General features: G+C 43.9%; 1 protein-coding gene across 3 annotated transcripts in view; it reads left to right on the forward strand.

Moving 5' to 3' along the window:
- Window positions 1–18,319, forward strand: part of si:ch73-138n13.1 (calponin homology domain-containing protein DDB_G0272472) — a 32,126-nt gene that overhangs the window by 8,774 nt on the left and 5,033 nt on the right. For 2 of the 3 annotated variants that reach the window (XM_037097147.1, XM_037097146.1), the window contains exons 5-8: window positions 424–3,321; window positions 3,673–3,798; window positions 17,324–17,433; window positions 17,967–18,126. In XM_037097147.1, coding sequence (XP_036953042.1) covers window positions 424–3,321; window positions 3,673–3,798; window positions 17,324–17,433; window positions 17,967–18,126 — 3,294 coding nt within the window. The remainder of the gene's footprint in view (window positions 1–423; window positions 3,322–3,672; window positions 3,799–17,323; window positions 17,434–17,966; window positions 18,127–18,319) is intronic. The other variant, XM_037097148.1, reaches the window with a different exon arrangement.

Consider the following 18,319-nt stretch of genomic DNA (forward strand, 5'->3'; position numbering starts at 1 on the left):
TGCGTTCAGATGCACATTTCCTAAATGGAAATGAGGCATTGCAACAAAAACAAGCGTCACTGCTATAGTTGTACAAAGCTGTGAAACCTAAGACAGCCGGCACATGAATCATCCCCAGTGGCTGCAGGTTATGAAACACACAAAGAGGAGATGACTGGGAAAAGGTCAACACAGAGAGGCTTTGATTACCACCTCTGCACCACACCCACTGTTATGAGGCCAACATGAACAAAGGGATACCGTTTCTACGCTGACAGTCTTTCATTCAATCACTTCAACTCCTTTGTGTGCTCTACTTTCTCCTGTTAAGTCACATTTGCTCTGAGTTTTAAAAGCTTTTTATTCCTCCCAGATAATCTGAATGAAAGTTCACAAGATAAATTGCTTTTAGCACTTAACAATTGAATCTCTAACTTTCCTCAGATTGAAGAGTCAGCTTTCAGCCCGAGTCACCAGAGGACATTTGTGGATTTCAAAGATTCCCAAGAGAAAATCAAAAAGGCTTCCACGCCTGAAGGGCCTGAGGTGGGACAGACATTTGGCGCCTCTTCCAAGGAAACAGGCGACATACAGACAGTGAGAGCATCCCTGTTTGAAAATGTTGTGGAGAGGCGCAGTGTGCTGATGGTCGACGAGAGCAAAGCTGGAAATAAGGTCAAGCATCCCCTCAGCAGCCCGTCATTTAAGAGGGGAAGCAGTGAGGATGAGGGAACTCTGGTCACTGCCACCTACAAAGAGCCCATGTCTCCGTCAAGTCCTCTGCGGGTGGTGCATGCCTTTGACACTGTGCAGGCAGTGGAAGAAAACAGGGCGGTGAGTGAGAACGTCCCATCAGCTCAGTGGGAGGATAAGGCCATGACGCTGCGCACCAGGCGCTCAGAGGGGAGCCGGTCGATACCAGAGAGGACCGTTGAGCCAGCTTCAGCTGTGACACCAGAACAGCAGCCACGATATCTGAGAGTCGGAGCCTTGCAGAAGTGGACCGCTGCAGGGCTCGAACAAGAGGCCAGTGTGGATAAAGGCATGCTAAAGGAAGCAGGAAGGGACATGGCTTTGGACAAAGACAGACAGAGAGAGGCAGAACAGGAGGAAATGGCTGCAGCACCCAAACGTTTAAAGATGCTCCAGGGAGAAGAACAGGCAAAGCCCAGGGCAACCTACTTTGCTTTAACTGGACAAATGCAAGAGCCGCCTTCTCCTGTCGATGGAGGAGCAAGCATAGGGGACTTTATACCAGGCAGTTCTCAAGGGAAGGTTCTTCCAGTAAGAAGGAATACATCATTAGAGGGAAAATCTTCTCAAGATCTGGTTGAGGAGTTGATGAAGAAGAGCCACATGTCACACGAGGAGATCAGATCACAGGGACCGATGAATGAGGAGATGATGGAGGTGGAAAAGAAAAGGGTACTGAAGAAAGAGAAGGCTAAACTGAAGGAGCTTGAGAAGGAAAAACAGAGGCAGCTTGAAATGGAGAGAGAAGATTTAGAGTTTGAACGACTGAAGGAGAGGGAGATGCAACGGGAATTTGAAAGGCAAAGACAGAAAGCCTTCGAGAAGGAGAAACAGGAGTTTGAGGAGAAACAACGAGCCCTGGAACGGCAGAAACAGATAGAACTTGAAAAACAGAAACTGCAAGAATTAGAGAGGGAGAAGCTGGAAAGAGAAAGGCAGCAGCGGCAACTTGAGAAAGAGAAACGACGAGAACTGGAGAGACAGAGAAAGATTGAAAAAGAGAAACAGCGAGAGCAGGAAAGGGAGAGACAGCGTGAACAGGAGAGGCAAAGACAAAGGGAGGAAGAGAGGCAGAGAGAGCTGGACAAGGAGAGACAGCTGCTGGAAATCCAGAAGGAAAAACAGAGAATGGCAGAACTAGAGAGAATGAAAGAGCTGGAGAGACAACAGCTCCAAGAGTTTCAAAAACAGAAGCAGAAAGAGAAGGAGAGGCAGCAGATCCTGGAGCTCGAGAAGCAGAGACTCAGAGAGAAGAAGGAGAGAGAGGAGGCAGATAAGATGAGACAGATAGCGCTAGAACAGGAGATGTTAAGAATCAAAGAGCTGGAGAAAGAAAGGGAAAGACAACGTGAGATGGAGAAAGAGCGCCAGAAAGAGATTGAGAGGGAAAGACAAAAAGAGCTGGAGAGACAGAGACAGCTAGATCTCGAGAAACAGGAATTGGAAAACCAGCGACTTAGACAACGGGAGCTGGAAAAGGAAAAGCAGAGGAAAGAGGAGATTGAGAGAGTGAAAGAGATGGAGAGACTACAGCTTCTGGAGTTTGAGAAACAAAAGCAGGCAGAGAGAGAAAGACAACAAGTCCTGGAGATGGAGAAAGAGCGCCAGAAAGAGATTGAGAGGGAAAGACAAAAAGAGCTGGAGAGACAGAGACAGCTAGATCTCGAGAAACAGGAATTAGAAAACCAGAGGCTGAGACAACGAGAGCTGGAGAAGGAGAAGCAGAAGAAAGAGGAGATTGAGAGAGTGAAAGAGATGGAGAGACGACAGCTCCTGGAGTTTGAGAAACAAAAGCAGGCAGAGAGAGAAAGACAACAAGTCCTGGAGATGGAGAAACGACGACTGAAGCAGAAGATGGAGAGGGAGGAGGCTGAGAGAATGAGACAGATCGCCAAACAGCAAGAAGCAGAGAGGCAGCGACTGAAGGAGAAGCAGAAGAAAGAGGAGCAGGAGAGGGCGAGGCTGGAGTCGACACCTCTCAGGCCTAAAGGAGTCGACGTGGACTCTGTGCTCCGAAGTGACCCGTTTCCCAAAGCTGCTCCTCAGCGCAGTGACCTTTCAACACGATGGAAAGAGCCGTCTCTGAGAGTAGAAGAGCCCTACAAACCTGCCATCCTCGACCTCGACTTTTTCACATCGCAGGCTCCGCTCTCCCCCAGCAAAGACTTGTTTCCTGTTCCTGGTGTTCAGAGTGTAGACACTGGGTTATTACAGCCTGAGAGAGATATCAGCTGGAAGGTACCAACACAGACGTCAGTAGGTTTTACAAGCCCAGTATGGACGACGTCTCCTCAGGACCCGTGGGAGCTGCGGCCTGTTGAGATGTCCGTGGACCAGCCGGTGGCTGAACCCAGAAAACAGTCCGTCAAACTGAGCCCAGAGCAGGTCCTCCTCAGGCAGGAGGAGCGGGTTGTGGCTCCACAGAGGCCTCGGTCTGCTGGGTTCGATGAGATGCTACACTTGGTCCCTTTTCCCGGGATAGATTCTGAAGAGTCTGCAGGTGGAGAGCAGATATGGCTCCCCAGAGAGCCTCATCCTCCAGACAGCAGGGCTGAGGTCCAGAGCCACAGGAGGTCACAGGGGTCTCAGGTGAGTCAGACACTCTTTTTACCATTTTCTTTTTTTGTTTAAGTCAAAATACTCTGATTCCAGCTCGTTATATCTGAGAAAATTCTGGTTTCTTTCCTCCTCAGTGACATAATAAATATTCCACCAGTTATAAATCAGTGGCCAAACTGCAGTTACAGAAAAAAACCTCATCAAATAAAACAACAGATGAAAAAGTCAGGCATTTGAAATGTAATTCTGAATGGGGTCAGTCAAAATGATCATGTACCATGTGAGTTTCTCTCACAGCATTCAGCATGGTAGTCAACACCTTTCAGAGATGATGTGTATTATGTGATAAAGATGAGCTGACTGCTCCCTGTTTGTTGTTAGGAGCTGAACAGGATGCGGTCTCGCAGCGTGTCGCGGCGATCAGCCCCGTCAGCCAGCGCCGTGGAGGTAAGCCTGTCCAGGATGAGGAGTCGCAGCGCCCACAGAGAGCAGGACCGCCACAGCTGGGTGAGTCAGACTGCAGGAACAGTAAAACTAACTGACTGTGAGCTCTTTATCACAGTCACTGTTGTCAGTTCTCACTCCGCTCTGTGGAGGGAAACCTGTCGGTGCTCGAGTTTGTGCTGTGAGTGTCAGCAATGTTTGTGTGTCTCTAAGGTTCCTATGAGACAGTTACTGGAGTGTTGCTTCGGCATACTTACGTCTTTTCTGTAAAAACATGATTTGCGTTACAGTAGTGCTGAATCTGCGTTACGCCCCTCGCCACTGAGCTAGCGTTCTGCCGACTCTCTCCATATTATAGCAATCCAGTGAGCATGACAGGACTGGAGCTGACTAAATAAGTTACAAAGTTGTGTTTTAGTGCAGTAATCTGTGAGGCCTGGTCCCAAGAAACATGCCGCTCTGGTCACATCCACGGCAGCATCGAATAAAATCAATATATGCCCCGACAAACTCTAAATCATCATTAAGAACACCTGCAAACATCTCTTTTGCCATTGTTGGGCCTGATACGGCCGTATAGGTTAGATATTGAGCGAGATGTGTAATCAAAACGCTGAAACATCGATTTTGACTGCATGTGACCTTGAAGATGGAATGCAGTTCGTTGACTGAAGGCTGAACGCTGACAGCTCAGTGCTCAGGTAGTAAAGTGTCAGTGACTAATGTTGTTGGCCTCCTCCGCTCGTCTCCACCCATCCAGCGTCACGCTCCAGTAAAGTGGCAACCAAACAGCTTCTCAGGCCTGTAATTCAGGATTGGATTAGTCAAATGGTTAATGAGTACATGCTCTGACTGCTCGTTTATCAGAAGCCCGTCAGCGGCGCTCAGAGAAAGCTGTGAAGTGAAATGACAGCCAGACACACACAAAGATATCTGTGTGGCTGCTCGTCCATGCTGATCGGTTATTCCTGTTATTTCTAACTTTTAACAGTTTGGTTTCACATGTGTCTTCTTTAATGCAGTGTTAGCCTTGACACATACACACATATCCTCCAGATCTAATCAGGTACTTTGGTCGTTATCAGATGCATTGGGCTCCTTGACATTGAGGCTGTAATTGTCGGCCCAGGTTGAAGGGCTACACTTTGAACCCAGAGGTACAGTGTTTTATGCGTCATGATTACACTCTGCTGTGATACAGACCTCTGATTAAGGAGCTCTGAATTTAAGATCACTGCTGCCATCTAGTGGTTGTGTTTCAGTCTGTCAGAGTGTTTCCTCAATGATGTTGTCAGTACTCAGTGTTTTTTAATTTGAAAGTATCTTAGTTACAGTCGTCTGAAGGCTGGTGGTGCTAAAGACACAATAAAATAATGTGATGCTGAATTAAATTCTGTGAAATAACATTGAAGAAGGGCTTTAATTTCACTTGATAACACTCTGTGTGATCACAGTGGGCGATCACTCCAGGACGAATGTGACTGGACTCATTTTTATTTAGAACAGCATTTAGAATTACAGTAGTAGCAGGTAATCAATATGTACTTTGGATTTGTACTTAAACATCCTAAGACTTGTTACTGTTTGTTATAATCTGATTACTTCACATGTATGAGTTACGTGGCTATTTTTGATGCTTCTATGTACCTGGGATGTACTAATTGATTAGGTGTTGCCTCCTTGGCTAGTCAGCACCAATAATAATTGTTGGTTAAACTTGATTATTCTTAAAGTTAAAAGGCATTTTATCATTGCATTTCAAATTTTTCCAACAGTCCTTGAACTAACCATGTATTCTTCCCTCGGTAAATGTTACAAAAATCATCTAATGATTTGGCCAAAAAGAAACCGTTCAAACATGTATATGAATCATCCAAGACATTTAGTTTTTAATATTATTTTCTTGTGATTCATGACATAACAGCTGTGTTCTATGTGTTTCCATAGAGTCGCAGGGCTTATATGTTACTCATCTATTAAAATTGTGAGTTGATTATCAACTATTTTGATAAGCGACTAATTGCTTTAGTCATTGTTAAAGCAAAAAAGCCAAATATTAGCTCGTTCCAGCTTCTTTAATGTGAGGACTTCTGCTTTTCTTTGTAATTCCCGACAGTTAATGAACAGTTTTGGACTGTTGAGCTGCTGGTTTTGGTTTAATTACTCAAAATATTGACGTCATTTTAATTTCAGAGCTTGTGTCTGTAACTATCCAACAAAATCAAAAGCACATTTAAGCTGTTAAAAGGCTAAAATGTTATAATATCCCAGGCAGTTTGTAAAGACTGACTATTTTTATTTTAAACTACAAATTACTTGTGTTTTAATTAAATTGTGATAAATTATGATAACTTAATAATTAGTATTGTCTGTCAGTTTCATTTTTAATGCAGATTAGTCGCCTGATGATTATATATATATTTTTTTGTACAGTATTTGTTCTTATAGAGTTTCAACTCGTCTGAGCAAAGATGTGATTTATAAACGTGGTTGAGTATTTACAGTAATGAAAATCCAGCTGTGTCGGCAGATATCAGATGTGATGCGTGGCTCGTACTTCCTGGCAGCCTCAGATGAGATAATAGTTGTGTGGTGACATCACTGGATGGTTTAAGTTGTGAGGCTGCTGCCTGCTGATTGGGGCAGAGCAGCGATGGCCACCGGGTTGACGGCTGTGTTGTACCTGTGGTCCTGCTGCCTGACTCCACACTGCCTCTGGGTGAGTGACCACAAGACTCTCTGTATTATAGATATTTCTCTGTAAGACGACCTCTTTTGATAAAATACAGGGTAGATATTTGTGCTGTATCGACTGTAGCTACATCCTGTATCGTCTCCTCTGTGTGGCTGCTGGATGAGCTTCAGGCTGAAGCGGCGCACAGATTGATGATGTCAGCAGAGGAGAGGAAGTGATGAGCAGCCCTGAGTCACTCCCAGGAGATAATAGGGAAATTAGGAGCAGCGATAACACACATCTTTTATTTTGTTCCAATTTTAAAATCAGTTTAGTAGGGAATACTTGATACAGGGTAACTTAACTCCCTCACGTAGTCTAACGGTGTGAGTGGAGCTGCAACCATTAATTATTAATTAAAATGATTCAGCAGCTTTTTTGATAATCGATTTATCATTTCAGTTGTTCCAGAGTTGTTACATCGTCTGTTTGCAGCTTCTGAAATGTGAAACTCCCAATGAGTTTTTAGGAGAAGATATTTTAAGGTGTCAATTTATCTGATGAGCTTTCACAATTTTTAGGCTAAAAGATCATATATCAATCGTGAAAATAATCAGATCAGTCGATAATGAACATAGTCATTATTTACAGCCCAAAATGTGCGTTTGAAGATTTATGTGTACGTTTGACCAATATAATAACACCCAGTCTTAATTATTCATCAATATTTTCTTTCAGTTGACTCATTAAATAATTATTCCACAGTAAATTTGACGATTATCTCAATTTGATTATCATGTTAAGAAGACAGAATATTACTAAGATGATGATATATTTTTGCCTCAGGAACATAATTATCCTGCTGTGACCTTCATATGTTTAACATGAGTAATTAAAGGGATGAAAGAGGCAGCCATTTTCTGCTGAGGAGGACGTGAGAGAGGTCAGTTAGTTTGTGTTCTGTTGGAAACTGAGACGCTCACAGCAGACCTGCCTGCAGCACTTCAAAGACAAGGTAATCAGATTACCTGTAGGGGGCATATGTGGACAGGGACTCAGCCTTTATGAGCGCCTCTGTCCCAGTTTGCTCAGAGGTTAACTCTCTGTTGTATGGAGCCAGTGAGCGACTTCGGAAGTGGGACGTGTTTTGTTTGGTTTGTGGAGTCTGACTCTGATTTAAACAAACATTCGCTGGACGGTCGTCATTGTTGCTGACGACTTGGTTAACGAGCCACACCTGTCTTTTTCACTCCTCTCTCTCATGCATGTCTAATCCATCTATTTATAGCCTCCTCTATAACATGATCATGCACTTGCGGTCATTCCTCTCTGATGATATCACTTTGTCATCCCCACTTTCTCTCCAGCTTTCTGTTTTGAATTGAGACGAGCAGCACATTTACATTTGATTCCTGTGCTGCTCTGCTCTGACACTTCTCTTCTTGCCCTGCGACTGAATGAGGCTGTAGCACCGCAGGACATATATCACCCTCCCCTCTCCCTCCTGCTCTGAATCAGGGACCTCCCATTCTCTCTCTGCCTCTCTGTACCACACTCCCTCTCTCTCCACCCAGTTTCTCCTTGATGGTGAGTCCTGTAGCGCTGCGTACAGAGAGCAGCACTGCTGACGCATTTTCTCCTACCTGCCCGTACCTGCAGAAAAGGCGAGGAGGAGAACATTTACTCTCTGGATTTGACTTCCCCACCACAGTGTTTGCTCTGTTTGGCACTGTGTTGGTGGTGTTGGATTCTTTATGGAATGACTACAGCACCCGCCGCCCTGCACCATTTGTCCTTTTTGACTCGGGCACCGTGGGAATGTAGCCTCATTGGATGTATGGATTTCTCAACTTCATACCTTGGCCTTGTTTTGGAGGAAACTCATCATCAACAGCTGTTGGAGAGCTGTCAGGTCGGGTGTTACTGAGGCTGGGATCAGGGGAGAGAAGCTTACACCTGGAGAATTCTTAAATAAACAAGTAGCAACATCTGTGATGGAAAAAGATAACTGAATGTTGTGCCAATCGTAAACTGTATGTTAAGGATGTGATCGTCACTTCTGTTCCAGATTAGTTGTTTGTTCTGAAACATGGCTGAGAAACCTGTTGGTGGACAGCGCAGCAGTTTTTCAGGCTGTCTTACAGACCAGCATAACTAATAGTAAGTGTTGGCCTTACGTAACCTTTCTGCACCCACTTGGTTTGTGCCAAGCATATCATAGCTAGCATATCTTGTGTGCATCGAAATAGACATTAGAAAGCTTCACGATTCACTCGAGGCCGACAGCCTGGAGCCTCGAGAGTGATGAGTTGAAACAGAGTCCTGACGGCTCCGCTGGGACTGCACTGCAGAAGAGAAACTGAGCAGAGGCTCCATCCTGTAACGGTCGGGTTATCTGCGCTGCACCAACATCATCACAGTGGTGTTGCTCTCTCTCTCTGTCACCTTCATCACTGCTGCAGTATCGACCCAGCAGCACACATCAGTGGACACCTCGGACACTCTCCCTGGAGTAACTCTGATAGTCACAGCTCCGTTCACAGACTCTGACGCAGCACATCTTGCCAGTCATGGAGTATCTGGGGGACAAGCTGTCAGTGGCTCACTCTCACATGTCAGGATGGGTGGGAAACGTCCGGCGCTCTTTTCACGGGGCGTTCAACCTTCTGTCCAGTTCGGTGGAGCGGGGAGGCCGAGGAGAGGACGGGACCGGGGACTTCAAGAGAACCAACTCCTTGCGGTCGCTGGCGTCCCGCAGCAGAGAATCCATCCGCAGGTTCTCGCTGCGCAGCCAGCAACGTTTGTCCTTACGTCGACGCACAGCGCCCAACACCCCCACTGCTGTAAGACAACACACACACCAGGGAACCTTCCACCACTGATACTATCACCAGCTATAAACAGAAGTATTGAGCAGGCGCTGGTGTGATTCATCAGTTTAACTGAGTCTGTGATGACTCTGACCGGCAGGCGATGTGTTTATTTTAACAGGCGGATGTCTCCCCTCCCGTTGATAGAGAATTTCATCCTCCTTATTCCTCACCTCAGTGATACTTTGGGCCAAATACAGGCGCAAATGACTCCGTCTGAATCCTCGTTTTCTGAGCGGTTGGTACAGTTCATCATTCAGTCCGCAGAATCTAGTTTCACAACTTTATCTAGACTTGTGTCTCCATCCAAGACAAATCTCACAGAACAGCAGGATTCAGAAAGAATCCAGGTAGAGGAAGTTTTGAGTTATGATTCAGACACGGCACTTTAGGGAAGTCTGTCGATTTGTCTGACTCTACAACGTTTGTGTGTTTCTCTCTTTTCGAGCCTGATGCGATGTGAACGTGTTCTGGATGATGTTGTCCCTTTAAGGACGTGACTGAAGAAACACATTATGAGTGAATATTGGAGCAAAGCCAAAGTTTTAAGCTCTTTAGTGGCTTTTAAGTCAAGTTTCTATCTGCTCCTGAGGCTGAGAAATTAAGGTTTTAATGAACATTGACAATTCTGTCACGTTTTTCATAAAACCCTCAGGTTTTAGGAGATTTTTCCAAACAATGCTTTAGGTCTTAATGAGTTAACATGATATATAGATTTGATTGGCTGAGTAGTGTTTATAACACCTGCAGTTGGTCTTTGAGTTTCCTGTGCCGCTAGTGCCGTAAAGGTGAGACGAGCCAAGCTGGTTGAAATAAAAACGTTCTGTCAAAATGTAAAAATTTTCAATGAATTATCAGATATATGACCGGGTCCGGTCCTGGACAGTGGGATTGGAGAGAGGCAGCAGGTTAACATCTAAGCATGGCACAGACCTGCCAACGTTAGGCGAGTGTAAATTCACCTTATTTGCATCTCACGTTCAAATAAATGTAACAGAACAAACTGTAGAGATGGAAACGTCCGCATTTGATCAATATGATTGTCAAATCTGGAGATTTAGAAGAGAAGTTACTGATCGAGGGCTCAGCAGAACACAGCACACCCAAAAAATCAGAATGGTGGCGTCGTCCCAACTCAGATCGCCCACAGGCTATAATCAGCAGCATTTCCTAAACATCTGTTGAAGTTATATAAAGCACAAGTGGAATTCAAGTCATTTTGCAGAAATGTCCGTGCACTTCTGTAACGTCTCTGTTAACAGCTGCTCCTTCGTCAACTATTTGGTGTCGAGCCAAACATGTCAGGAACTCCTCCATCTGCCACGCTGCTGCGTCTCATCTATCTTTTATATGTTTTCATCACCTCATCGTCTTTAATTGTCCTTGGCACGATGTAAACCTCACTTGGTCTATTTGTTTAACAAAGCTGTTGTTGTACGAGTTCTTCAGTTTCTTATCGCCAACCGTTTGTGCTTCTGGTTATAAAACGAGGACAAACTGTGGATTCCTGTGAAATTGTAGTTGTATTTCCTAACAACTAAACTCTGTTTCTTTGGCTTCTCGTCACTTGTCTGACATGCTGACGCCCAGCCTTCTCTGAGCCTGATTTAGAGCCCATGTAGGGATACGTATACATTACAATGAAGTCGTTCCTATCTTTAGGTTACGCCTGTTTGCTGACCTGCCGTGCAGCACCTCATGAGTCACAACTGCTAAAGATAAGAGGTGTTTTCATGACGTCAGATGTGTTGACATGACTTAGTTTTAGGCTTCATGATCTGTGGTCGTGCTCTCAGGGAGCAGCAAGCCTCTCCACTGGACCGGTGATCAGTGGAAGAAGGATAATAAGAGGTCAGAAATGGCTGAATGGCGTGACGGTAACATTAGAACAGCATTTAAGTCTCTGAGTCGAAAGTTGTTTTTTGTGTATCCAGAGACTAAATGTTTGTGGTGTTTGATCAATTAATGGGGAATTCTGGTGTTTTTAAACCTGAGGTCAATATTTACATGTTTTGGTGTGTAAATGATTTAAAACATACAAAACTTTTGTAACAGGTCCAGTCGATCACGTCAGCTGAGAGCAGCGACCAGGCTGTCCACGTTACGTCAACTAAGTGTTTGTTTTCTTCTCTGACATGCTGAGGTTGTTACTCTCAGAGTCTGACAACCGTATTGAAATGATGCTGACAGAGAGAGACCTTTTCATTAAACAATAAGCTCCGCCCTTTTAACTAGAAACTCTAAAGTCTTGTTCTAGGATAAGTCTCGCTCTGAAGTCTCCAGAGGTGAGTTGTTCCAGGAAGACGACAGTGGAAACGACTGAATATTTAACTTCTCCTTGGACAAGACTTGTGTTTCAGGTTGCAAAAAGGATCTTATTGTTTAACGTGACAGCTTCTCTGTGCAGGAATCGTTTCCAAATGTTGTCAGACACTTAAAACAAAACCCTTTAGAGGTAGTTCAGTTGCTTCAAACGTTTGTTGTTGCAGCTGATTCCAAAACTTTTAGTAAATATGAACCATTTGCACACAAAAACATGTGAATATAGAGCCCAGGTTTAAAAATGCAGGAATTCCCCTTCAAGGCATTGGGTGCAACAAACCTGTGGGTTCTGGTTTGTATCCACTCAGAAGTGTCTCTCATGTGGCTCTGATGTGTGCGACCACAGTTGTGTGTTTGGCAGTCGTTCAGCAGGTAATGAGAGTCTCGAGGTGAGTCTGACAGTTGGAGGTGATACTTATTACTGACAACATCACTAATGAGACCAGCTAATGAGAGCACTTTGAAGTTCTATAGATATCAATCAATCAATCAGTCCTCATTTATACTTTATTTTAAGTTTAAAGTAACATCGAGTCAAAACAAATTAAAGGTAAGAAAATAAAAGCTGTCAGTAAAAAGCCATTAAAAGTGTTTTTAAGTTGAATGATTTGATTTGAAATATTTAAGTTTGAAATTAACTTAGACAAAAGATCTAAAACCTTCAGATTTTGCCATATAATTAGATTTACAGGTTGATAAAATGGCCAAAAGATATGAGAGTATACATTTGATTAGCTGCTGCATTTTATCGGAGGAGTCTGGAGCATTTATTACTTATATTTACATATTTTGACGCCTTAACATGAGTTTATTTTTACAGATTCTCCCTGTGAAGTTGGCTCTCCCTGATATTTTCCCATCAAGCTGTTCAAGTACGATACGATCAGATATAAAATGTATTGATCCCATGACGGTGAATTTAATCGTTACAGCAGGTCGAGAGTCAGTGGAAAGAGTGAAAAAAGTATAAAAAGAATAAAGTTGATGATGATCTCAAAGGATTTTGTCGGACGTCACATTGACTAGACTTCATGAGTGAGACTGTGAAGTTTGTGATTTTCCAAATATGATCTCAGAAAATATCATGACATGTTGCATTTATAAATCTGATCAGTTTCAATGACTGTAGGAAGGAAACATGATTGCTTTTCACAATATTAATCCTGATAATCACTGAAATGTATTTTGTTAATGTATTTTTTAAATCTAAATATTCTTAAACTTTACAATAAAAAATCTATATTTGCGCTTTAATCTTACATATTGTTAGGAAACAGATTTTTTAGTGTCACAGAGGACAAATAAAAGGTGGTTGTCTTCTTGTTATTCTTTAATTTCAAACTATCATCATGTTGGCAAAGAGCAGGAAAACAAACAGCAGCCTGAGAGAAATAATCCTTTCAGTCAGGTCCACTGCTCTCCCAGTTAAATTCTTAAGCCAAGTCAGGTTTCTGCATTCTTTCACTCTGTTCTTACCGGACGCTTTGTACCGCGGCGCTGAGTCTGTCTGTATGAACCACTTATATAATGAAAGGAAAACACGGCCCGGCAGAGCTCGTCTTAATGTAAGCCCCCCGACGTGTGGCGAGAATGCCCATTTGTTGACGTGAGATTAGCGCCCCTGGGAGCGGTCGTTCTGAATATCTGAAGGATGCTGACTTCGATTCCTGCTGCGTACACGACGGCTCCACCCCGGCCACATAGATTAGAGCAGATGAGCCGAGGATGGGGAGCGGTGGAGACGTGATGGGAGTGTAATGTTGTGATTGAAAGTGTTTTAATGGCTGTTAATAGTCTGACAGTATTTCAGGTGGTCACATCAGATCCCTGAAGAACCAACCGCATGAGGGATGTGAAGGATCAGTCGATTAAACATTGCTGCCGTCGATATACCAGTCAATTAAAGTTACTGTTTTATTAAAGTCACAAGTAATTTCTTCCGAGATAAATGAGCATCCTTTAAATATTTACTCACAGATTTGCTTTGTGATTCTGTCACTCAGTGAAAAGTTTTTGTTTTTAAATGGTGACTTCACCCAGTCGTCATCTCCTCCCCTCATGACAGTTTAAAGTCAGGAGAAGTTTCATAGTCCACAAAACATTTCAGGAGCTTCACAGCAAAACAGCGTTTCCTAAAATGGCAAATGGAATTTCTTCAGATTTCTTCAAGATGAACTGACTAGAAATTGGTAGCCAGAGGTCAAAGGTCAGGGTCACTCTGACCTCACAAAACATGTTTGTGGCCATAACACAATTTTACGCCCAAATGTCTAATAAGATAAGTGGTCAGAGGTTAAATGATCTGTGATGTCAAAGCTTGTTCTCCCCGTTGTTATTCTACACCATGACTCACCACGACCGTGAGGAGGTCATTCTAGTTATCAAGGAAAGTTGTTTGGATTCAGTGAGTTGTCTTCTGTTTCAGATGAAAGAAACCAGAAAATATTCTCATTTAAAAAGCCGGAATCTTGTTAAATTTAGACTTTTTTTCTTCCTTAAAAAATTGATTCAAACCTGTTTATCGATTATTGAAATAGTTTACAACCAGATTCATCTTCTGTTCCCTGACTTGTTCCTTACTTTTACATCAGTAGTTTAATTTCCGCTTCATCATCGGAAAGAAGTCGTCAGGAACGTCCCTGATAATGATGTTAGCTGCAGTACTGAGGTCTAATTGGAGGATGAAACACACTTATCCATTCCGACTGCTCAGACTGCAGCACACACTCTCGTTAACGGCGTTACGAGCTCGTTCACGTAAACACAGTCATTATATGGACGGTAGCTGCCCACTCTGTGTTTTCCGCTCTGATGTAACGCCATCTGTTCGGTGCTTTACTGCAGCAGAACTGCTCACTTTAAAAGAAATAAATCACTTTCCATCGAGCTGTTGACGTTGGAGCGATCTATCGAGCGGCCTGTGTGTGTGTGTCATTGTTCTGTGTGGCTCTCAGCGATCAGCCTGTTATCAAAATGAAGTTTCCAAGGCCTTCGCTCCGGCCCCCTTCCTCCTCGGATCGTCAGTCAGGCGTATTTAGTGATCAGCCCTTTCTCTCCTTCATCCTTCTATTCATCCGCTCTTTGTTATGTCGTTTCCCTCGAACACACCCTTCCTGTCTCGGGGAAGCTGGCTATTGCTAATGTTATTAAGGAAAAGCCTTCGTCCTGACAGCTATAAATCGTTGCTGCTGGACCTGTTGGTTCAGTCAACCTCCTTCATCCACGTATTTTCCCTGTTTGTGGTCGACAGCACCTGTGAGCTTCCATTCAGCAGAACAGTTGAACAATCTCGGTGCTCAAAGGTTTTTTTTTATTGTATTGTTCGGCCATTAAACCTGTTAAACCAGTTATTGTTTATTCATACAGCCCGCGATGAAAAAGAAAGTACAAAGAGTCTGAGTGAAGGTCAGTATGAGACTGATGAAAGACAATAACTGAGTTAATGATAAATGATGTGAGATTGTGACTCTGATAAGCTTTTACAGCGCCTGTCTTGTGTAGCTGCTGTATGGTGGCGCTTCTCTCTCCAACATGTTCCAGCAGAGACGGCGCTCGTCCTCTATGCTGAGCAGGTGAAGGTGTGTTCAGGGTGTGTTTTTGGTTGAGTAACACACACGCACACATAGGATAGGAATTTTTATCAGCAGAGTTTTTACGAGACTTGGATTTAAGATGTCTTGGCGTGTTGACAACGGTGATAACAGTGTACAGCAACAGGTCGAGGAGAGAAGGATGACGCAACAGCGAGGGCTGCAGGCGGAACTGAACTGAGGTCAGTTTATTCATCTGATGCACCGTCGATCCCAAATGTTTCCGATGTTGGGTTGATTCTCATATTAAAAGGTTTTTGGAGTGAACGTGTAGAAAGTAACTACACTATCACCAGGATCTTATTGAAATGATACCTGTTGTTAGTACTGCAGCAGCCTGTTGGAATGTTTTGGGGATGTATTAGCCTTCCCTCTCTAACATCACTGCTTACAGGCACTGTCCATGTGCTAACTGAGGCTGTATATGTAAGGCGCCGCTGACAGGAAGTTGATATTGATGATGGTTTGTGTTTGTGTGTAGTTTCCTGAAAAGCAGTGCGGCTGTTTGTGATGTGTGTGTGACTTCACAAAACCTTGCTAGGCAGCGAAAATGTGATGATGTCATGTAGCAGATGAAGAAGAAGCAGAAGAGGAGAACAAAGGTGTTCAGTTTATCTGCTGGTGTTTGACATCCACATTCTTACAGCTACAGATGCTGTTTCGTCAAGTTTTGTATAACGTATCGGTATCATTTTGGAGTTGTGCACTAATTCTATTGTTAAAAAAGGCAAAAACCATCTCAGGTGAGCCGATGTACTTCCAAAAGGCATGTAAAGATATGTTGATGAAGACGGCAACACTAACGAATAATGCATTTAATGTTGTGCAACAATGCACTGCAGGAGGAGGAGCCAGTCATTTAGCTACAGAGTACACCGTGAGCTTTTCTGCACGATCAACCTGCAGCCTGACGTGGACTACAGCGTTTGTTCATGGCTGTCAGTTGAAGCAGGACTCTGAAGTGTGTGTAATTAGTGTGAAGTGTTGTGACCCTGTGGTGTCAACTTGAAAAGTGTGAGCTCTGTAAATCCTTGAGCAGAGGATCAGCTTGGAGTAAAGTGCTCTCCTTCCTCCTCGCTGTTCCGTTTTCCTGTCAGGAAGGACTCGGCTGATGAACGACATCCTGCACCGCTCATCGTTTCTCTCACTCCAGATCCGTCTCAGCCACACTCAGATGTTCAGTCTGTGTCAATATCTCTGCTCTCACACACTCAAAGAAAACAATGGCATCATTGATGAAGCTCTCAGAATGAGATCTCTGATCTGCCGTCACCGCTCTCATTAACAAGGCTAGTTTGGGATCAACCTGTGCAGCTACAGAGCCAGGTGTATCACATTTCTGCGTCCTGCCCTCAGGCAGCAGGAGGGTTTTCTATTGTTTTTTCTATGTAGGCCAGGGTTGTCAGTTCATGCGTAGTTGTTCCTCTGTGTGGCTGTGAGACAGTATGTCCTCTGTACCAGCCTCATTAAAAGAGCCACGGTTCAGTAGACAGCAAACACACACTCGATCACACACCCACCAAACCCATCTCCGTCTTTGTCCCCGCTCCGGTCCTGTGTCCATTAACTCATCACTTCCTCGTCCATTATCCGTCTTAATGTACCACTGCTGCTGGTGAAGCTCTGTTAGCAGCCCTGCTGGTTCACCGACGACTGTATTTTACAGCTGTAACAACTAATCGATCAACAGATGAAGCTTCTAATCCACAAAACAGTTCTGAAGCTTCACAGCAAAACAGCGTTGCAGCATTCTGGTTAACAACTGCAGTAACTGGAGACTTGATTTCAAACATGAGATGGCTCTCTACCTTGTCGCTTTACCTTCCAGGGAAACGTCAGATGATACATCACAAAGTGAGGAAGGATGTTGGAGAATGAGACTAAACATCACGAGTACAAACTTAAATTTCTGTCTCACAGAGTCATGATAGATTTTCATCAGCGATGGTGATGATGTGGTGAAAACTCCCATGATCCCACACTGCGAATGTCTTTTGTTTAGTTTTGATTTACAGACTCTGAGCAGCCGAATTTACAAACTGTTTAAACTGAAGTTGGACCAGTATACAGCGATGAGTGGACTCAGACTCTGATCAAGTTTGATTCTTTATTTCCTCCGTTTGTGCTTCCAGGTGCAGCAGAAGCAAAGTCCGAGTGGAGACGAGGAGGGGAAGGACTCACCGGTCCGCGACACTGACAGTCAGTACGGAACCTGGGAGACGGGCCTGCGCACTGATGACAGGTCAATACACAATAACAAAAGCAGCGTTGGAGCAGGATGAACTGATTGATTTGTCACAAGTTGTTGCTTGTAATAAAAGAGCTACTACAGCTCAGCAGTTTTATTACAGTCTGTCAGTGACCTCCTGTGGTCAGAAAATAAAATGACAACATAAACATTAATAAAACATTGTAGACTTTTATACACTTGCCTGTTAGCACATGGGATAATCTCTCCAGTGGGCCGTTTCATTATCGACTGACATACCGATTACATTCACACAATTAAAAACTGTTTTTAAAAACGTCTTTAAATGTCATCTTTTGTTCAACCAGCAAAACTCAAAATCTCTTCATTTATTGTCAGAAAAAACAAAGAAAAGCAGCTAATCTGAGACACTGGAGCCAGATAAAATACATTTTGTTGGACTGATAGTTTAACTTGTCTGATTTTATCGGCATCATTTTTACAATCTCAACAAGAACTAAAGACTAAAGTTGTGACTCGAAATCCACAGAGAAATGTTTCTTAACTTCAGTCTCTGGGTGTTTCAGTCTCACTCCGGCCACTCCCAGTTCAGAGATCAATCTGAGCCCGTCACCGAGGAAGCCCACCCCCCCACACACACCAGGTGATGCTGCCTCCCAGGTGGACGCCGTGGACAGCCTCCTGCCGTTGTCTTCGTCAGAGAGCCAGCTGCCATCTTTCCCCGATGTAAGTCTGATCTGAGCCGACCGCAGCTCAGCACTTCAGCTACAACCACAGTGACGCTTGTTCCCTCGATTATATATGTACACAGTTCTCATCATTATGGATTAGTGTTACCACCCCTCCCTGTTTGCTCTCACCATGATGCAGCTGATCACTTCCTGCAGGAGCTGGCAGTCAGGGAGGCTCGTTACAGCCA

The sequence above is a fragment of the Acanthopagrus latus genome, chromosome 5 (genome assembly GCF_904848185.1).
Source record: "Acanthopagrus latus isolate v.2019 chromosome 5, fAcaLat1.1, whole genome shotgun sequence".
Lineage (NCBI taxonomy): Eukaryota > Metazoa > Chordata > Actinopteri > Spariformes > Sparidae > Acanthopagrus > Acanthopagrus latus.